The 7,148-nt window shown below is 44.7% G+C and overlaps 1 protein-coding gene across 1 annotated transcript in view; it reads left to right on the top strand.

Moving 5' to 3' along the window:
• The window catches only part of SYNE1 (spectrin repeat containing, nuclear envelope 1), a 424,261-nt gene that overhangs the window by 1,990 nt on the left and 415,123 nt on the right, over positions 1 to 7,148 (top strand). Inside the window, exon 2 of the mRNA XM_012735121.1 lies at positions 4,701 to 4,978. Coding sequence (XP_012590575.1) covers positions 4,903 to 4,978 — 76 coding nt within the window. The 5' untranslated portion in view covers positions 4,701 to 4,902. The remainder of the gene's footprint in view (positions 1 to 4,700; positions 4,979 to 7,148) is intronic.

Raw genomic sequence — 7,148 nt, 5'->3', positions numbered from 1 at the left:
CTCTGGTGAATCCTCTCACCCTCCGCATCTCTGGCCTGTACCCCAGTTCTATATAAATAAATAAATAAATCTTAAAAAAAAAAGTTCACACAGGATAAAGTGCAACCTAATTTAGCACAAATTACTGTATTTGACAGATGAAGAAACACAGAGGAAAGTTCATTTTCTTTAGTTCAAATGGGCCTTATGAGGAAGAGCTAGCAGGAGACTCAGCTGCTGGTCCTTCTTAGTCCAAGTCTTTGCATCTCCTGTTTCACTCCCTACGATGGACCATTGCCAGGGACCTCTCTTCACAGAACAAACACATCACCCCCACAGATGCAACAAAGCTAAGCTGGAACTTAGAGCTTCTCTCCCCCAGTCTCCTTTCAGTATTTTTCAATTCATTTGAAATTTCTTATCAAATCATGTCCATTAAAAGTATCAGTGAAAAGCTACAGTATTATTTCACAAGAAGAGGAACTATGTGTATGCTTAAATGATGAAATCAAAATATTTTATCCTCTGTCTCAAAAAGGAAGGATATTGCACCCAGTTCTTTTGCAGAGGGGAGGAAGGGGTTTTCTAAGAAAGGTAAAATATTATGAACTTACATCAATGAAACAAAAATTTGCACTGAGGCCTAGGAGGCACTCAGGGGTGGTGAGTGGGGTGTCAGTGCAGCAAGATTAGCATTTCTATGCCCCCGAGATTCACTCTTGTTGAAGATAAGGCTAAGGAGGGTGATGAGTCTAAGACAAACCATACTTAGAATAATCTGGACTATTAGTGCTGGGGGAAAGTTAGGGAAATAATCCTGAAAGTTCGCTGGGTAGACAGGGCAGCTCAAGCAGATGGGGTCCCTTGCTAGGTAGTGGGCCATCCTTGGATTTGCTCCCCGAGAGTTTCCTGCAGAGAGCTGACGTGAAGGGACAATGAAGAAACTGTCCCCTAGGACTGGAGGGTGTCCCTGAAGACCACTGGGATAGCCCCTCACAGCCCCTGCGCTGCTGACCTCAGCTATGGCGGCTTGGCCCAAAGCCCCTCCTCAGGGGCCTGAGTGTCACCCAGGCACCTAGCCACATAACTGCCGCTTCCTGTCTCCTTGACCATTCACCAAGCCCTGCACATTTTACCTCCTAAAGCTCTTTCGGTTTTTACCCTCCATTTACTGTCCTATCCCAGTCTCTCCTCCTCTCCCGCCTGGACTCACGAGACCCCTTCCTGAGTGGTCTTGCTGGGTCTCCTGGGGATGATTGTGTATCTTCCTTAAAATATACTCTTAAGGCCCTCCCTGGTGGCGCAGCGGGTTAAAGCGCAGCACTGAGAATCTAAAGCTGCTTCCGCATGAGTTCGATTTCCGCCTGCCCCGGAGGTGACCACATGGCGTGGCAGACCTCTCCTGACCCGCCCACTGCTCCCCTCAGCAGTGTACTTCATCAATCTGCCTGTTCTGTTCCCCACTCTGTCTCTGGTGAAGCCTCTCACCGTCCCTGAGCCTCTGGCCTGTACCCCAGTTCTGTATGCACAAATAAATAAATCTTTTAAAAATATATATATATATACTCATAAAACTGTAATTGGGATGATCTGAATTACCCATGGCCACTTCCAGCTTAAAATCCACAGGGACTTCTTGCTACCACCTACAGATCCTTGCCGCCTTCTCCAGAGTCATTCCAGAATGTCACTGAGCCTCCCTGTCTGCTGCCAGCAGTGCCACACCAGCACCCTGTCTGTGCCCAGGCCTTGGTGTGAGCTGCGCACTCTGCCTGGCATGTAGCTTCACGTTGTTTGTCTGACTCTGACTCAGTTTTTCCAGACTCAGTTGAAGCGTTAGCTCCCACCGGGACAACTCCAGAACCTTTGTGTCCCCTGTCTCTGAATCTGCGCTTGCCCAGGATAGTTACATGTTTTCTTTGTTGTATCTCCCACTATGTTCCAGGAGCCTCAAAACACAGATACTGTGTCATATTCATCTGTGTACCCCCAGCATGGCATTCTGGAAGCCAGACTGCATCCAGTTACTGAAGTTAGACTCAAACAGAAATTTTGAGTTGACTATGAGAGAGATTTAGAGTGAATGCATCGTATAATATGGATGTGAACTAGACAAGGGTAGAAGTATGGTGATTTCTAATGACTTGCAGAAATCTCTTTTAATTCCATCATTTTTATTGGATGGTTGGGTCCGTGTTTTAATCATGGGTGAACTCCAGCGTTGAGCAGTTGCGCAGTGGGGGGAGGGAGAGGGTGGGGGCAGCAGGATAGAGATGAATTTCCTTCCACATCCTTACTTAGTAAATAGGTGGTAGGTAGATACAGATAGAAAATAGCTGTAGAGTGATAAGTATTGGTGAGTGTAGAGTGATGAGTGTTGGTGTCTAGGTCATAGATAGATTCTACATGATTGATAGGTAACAAATTATGGTAGTTATATAGACAGGATAAATGATAGATGATTAAGTGATAGGTGATAGGCAGAGATGAGCCGTCCACAGAGTTATATCCTTGCATTTGGAGAACCTAACTTTGTAACAGCTGAGAGGAATCATTTGCAACTCTCAGGCACAACTGACTGTCAATTTGTCTTAAAATTCAGGTAGCTTTTTTTTTTAAATAAATACTTTATTTTTGCATAGATAGATTGGGGTTATAGGTCAGTGGTGTGGGAGGTGACAGATTCACCAGAGGGAGTGGTGAGCAGAACAGGTGAATCTACTGAAATGCACTGCTGAGGGGAGCAGCAGGCCAAACAGGAGATGTCTGCTGTGCCATGAGGGTCACTCCCTGGCTGAGGATCAGACTGAACTGTTGTGGTGATAGTGCTGAATCTTAACCTCTAGGCCATCAGGGAGGCCCCATCTCAGATAGCTTTTGTATGTGGGTGATTAAATATGTTTCCCCAAGGAAATGAAGGGGCTAGCGGGCACCTCACTCCCGCAGGACCAAAGGCCCGGGAACCCTTTCTCTTCTGAGAATTCCTCATTGGGCCCCCAGGGAGACCTGCCTCTCTAGCTTAGATGCGACTACTGTGTCCTCCTACTTCTAGTAAATAGCCTCTCAAGTAGCCAAGAGATGTCAGCTTCTACTTCATTACCAGTGAATGCTGGTCGCCACACTGCTTCCCCCTCCCTCGATACATGACTGCACACACTTCAGTGCTCTGGTAGAGACCATTTAGATGCTTTTTCCCAGCGCAGCAGCAGTGTGCAAGCTTTTGCATCCTTTTTGAGATGGTAGCTGCTGAAAGATAATATTAGCTTGCATACATGTATTCTCACCAGATGCTAAGATCTACTCTTGTTAACAATGCCACTTTGAAGTCGGTTGTAATTTGTACACACTATTACTTAACCGATCCTTCTTGAATAAATTACAGTCTATATGGCCACCACACCTTCGGGTCCTACTATCATTTTTGGTAGCACTGATAGACCCACACACATGTTTCTAGAGTTTTACCATCTCCTCATGTCCTCTACGCTCTCCCTCACCCCCATTCTGCTCTTACCTTACCTTGCCCAGAGATGAATGTGGACTGTACTCAGGTATGTCTCCCGTAAGACCCCTTAGCTTGGGCTCATGATTAAGTTTCTCTCTCTGGGTGTATTTCTCACCCTCCTTTTCTTTCTGCTATTAATTATTCTTTTCATGATAAGGCCTCTTTGGCTAACACGAAGATGAGGAAATCTTTGCTCAAAACACATGTCTCAATGTCCAGATTTCGTCAGCTGCTCTCCTACCTCTTTTTCTCTTCCCCAGTGTAGAATAATGAGTTAGACTTGATCAAGCAGGTAGTTCAGGAAGGGTTAGAAGAAAAAGGTTCTCTCAGTTTCTCTCATCCCTGTTACTCCAGGCTTACAGTTGACATAGAGTCTGTCTGCAGGGAGAAGAAGGAACCAGGTCAAAACAGTTTTATTTTCTAAAGTTAGAATACTGGAAACTCAGAATTTTGGAATCAAAAGTAGTATACTTATACATTTAATTTGGCAAGTGATTACTAGAAGCAAAGATTGAATCTCATTCTGAAAAGTAAAACAGAGCAAAATAGCCTAGTGAAAAGAACCTGTCGATGAGACGTGGAACTTGGTGTCACAATTATCAGTGTTTTCACTTTCACACATCACTGGCAAAGTATGTAATTTGCAAAGAAAACATGGACTAAAAGTGAGCATGTCTGGCCCTCCCTGGTGGCGCAGCGGGTTAAAGCACAGCACTAGGAAGCTAAAGCCACTTCTGCATGAGTTCATTCCCCACCCACCCCGAGGTGATCCACATGGGGAGGCAGATCTCTCCTGACCTGTCCGCTGCTCCCCTCAGCAGTGTACTTCATAGATCTGCCTGTTCTGCTGCCTCCTCTGTCTCTGGTGAGGCCTCTCACTGACTCTGTACCTCTGGCCTGTACCCCAGTTCTGTATGAATAAATAAATAAATCTTTTTTTAAAAAAAAGTGAGCATGTTTACTTTTAGCTAGTGACTATTGTATATGTTTCAATGATCTATTTATTGTATTATATATAAGAATTCTGAGTGTTTACAAAGTCTTTTACGGTTTCTAAGTATTTAGAAAATAGTCATTTCATTTGCCCATGAGTCATTAGTTCAAATTGAAGCTCAATTTAGTTCTCCTTGTAGCTCTCCTACAAGTTCTTCCTTCAGCTTATGGTGACCTATGTAGATTTTTTTTTAGCATTGTACCTTTTCTGTCTGTTTTTCAGGTTCCTAATTTTGTATAAGAAGAAAGGCTTAAACAAAAGAAGAAAAAGAAGAGGTGCTTCGATTGTTGGGAGTGTGAACTCCTAGCTAATTGCTACAAGCCCTGGGGTCTGCTTCTGACTGGACAGATCCCAGAAGCCCAGCATGGTTTCTGTGGCTGCATAGAGCTGCCTGCTAGGGAGGAGTCTCCAGCTGCAGGGAGCCATGGCAGCCTCCAGAGCTGCCTCCAGGTCCCCTCGGTCCCCTCGAGACATTGCCAACGTGATGCAGAGGCTGCAAGGTAAGAGCACAAGCGTCAGGCTTGGCTGTGGTTTTGAAGTTCACTTTTTAAGTATAAATACCCATTGAACCCTTATCAGCATGCTCGTATTTTTACTCGATTTTGTGAAACTACAGCAAGGACTAGCAAAAACCATGTCATCAAACAAGTCCTGCTGTTTTAAGATGCTGTTTTTTTTTTTTAATGGAGAAAAAAAGGCGAAGCTCTCTTCAGGCTTGGTATCTCAGGAGTGTGACCTGAATGATGATACGGTGTCCCATGGGAAATTGAGCATTCTCCCCATAGTGCCCTTGGGTTACTGATACTGAAACAGCACAGTGACAGTGCCCAAAAGCTCATTGTGACAGTGGCACTCAAGTGGCTGTTGTCAAATAGGTAAAGCGGTGGTTGGCTTGCCCCAGCTGGTAGCACTTAGAGGCCTGGAAAGTCTGTAATGACAGTTTGGTGTCGAGGTTCTGAGGGGTAAAATGACATGACGAGATGAGTGCTTGGAGCCAGCATCGGGACGAGACCACATCCCTCACCACTGTTCTTTTGCAATCGGCAAATTGTCTTTTAGAAGAGCATAGCAGTGAAATGTTATGGAAGTGCACAGATGAATTCTCCTTTATGAATTTTCTTTAGATATCTATCTTCTTTGAACTGCTAAAAGAATCATTATCAATAGTTATGTGAATGATAATGTGGCTTTTTGTCACGATCCCTCTGCTACCCCTTACAGGCTTTACATGGCTACTCTTAGCTCTACATATTTAGCAGGACATAGAAGTATCCGAGTTAGCAGTGTTTTGCACAACATTTTGTCAAGGGAGCTTGACGGCAGTGTTATGAGTTGACTGTCAGGTTTTCTAGAATCTCCAGCAAGTGATCGTTGTGGTTTGGCACTAGTCACATTGCCATGGCCTCGTTTCCTTCCTTCCTGTGTGTCTGATGTGTATGTCAGTGATTTCCACCAAAGGGCTTTTTGATAAACTCTTAAATCTGGATACTCGTACCCAGAACTTACTCATAGCTGTAGATAATCAGGATCTTAGTGGAACTGGGAGCTTCTCCACATCTGATGGAGGCTGCCTGTGTGACTGAAGCTCCCACAGGTTCATCTGCCTTCATGCACTTGAACTTTCTTATGTTCCCTGTTGGGAGATCTACTTGTCAGGCCGGCAGAGCCTGGTTAGAACAGAACAGATCTTTGTGGACAGGTGAACATGAGCTTCTCTCATCGACTGAGCATTCTGGTTGGCTCTGGCCAGTGCGGTGGGTCTCCAGTCAGTACACACTGTTTATCCAGATTTATTTTTTTTTTTTTTGCATAGACAATTGGGGTATAGGCCTGAGGTGTGGGGGTGGGGAGAACATTCACCAAAGACAGAGCGGGGAGCAGAACAGGTGGATCTACAGAAATACAATGTCAGGGGAGTGGAGGGTGAGACAGGAGAGGTCTGCTGTGCCATGTGGGTCATCCCCCTGGCTGGGGATTGCATTCAGGGCATAGAGGTGATTGCCGGAGACTGAACCCCCAGGTCTCCGGGGAGGCTACTTGCTCCTCCAGACGGGGCAGGACAGGACAGCTGGCTGAAATTGGCACTCCATGTCTTTGTGTCTCTTTGCTGCTGTTTTTTTTTTTTTTTTTTTTTGGTTTGGACACCAATTACTGGACTATTTTGTTCCTCAGTGACTTTGCCTTCGAAATGATGGAAAGGAATCTTAAAAGTTCCTTGAAAAGTGAGGAAAATGAGTATGAAAGCAAATTTTTGTGTGACACTGTACTCCTGAAATGATATCATAGTTATCAATGGTAATCAATAACACTTTATGTTTAAAAAAGATTTTCTTTGCAGTCATTAAGTATGAACATTGAATGAGATACATATTGGCAGTAAGGGAAAGTTGTAAAGACTGAGTTGGCAAAAAGAAAACCTAATCAATTGAAAATCAGATTAGGTGTCACGGACACCTCTTTATTCGTATTTTGGTTTGAGTGAAAATTCAAATGCTGAGGGGTGAGGAGAGAAAGAACAACACTAGTGTGTCAGGGTTTTATTATTTTGTCCTGGGCGGTTGTAGTAGATTTGTAGGCGGTTTTCTTGTAGTGGGTGCATTCGTGGCTGTTCTCATAGGGGCTATGTCGGCGGTTGTCACGGTGAGTGAAAGAAGCGCTGAAGCCCCGCCC

The sequence above is a fragment of the Condylura cristata genome, unplaced genomic scaffold (genome assembly GCF_000260355.1).
Source record: "Condylura cristata isolate star-nosed mole 26May11 unplaced genomic scaffold, ConCri1.0 scaffold00001, whole genome shotgun sequence".
Lineage (NCBI taxonomy): Eukaryota > Metazoa > Chordata > Mammalia > Eulipotyphla > Talpidae > Condylura > Condylura cristata.
This window is presented reverse-complemented; position numbering and strand designations above follow the sequence as displayed.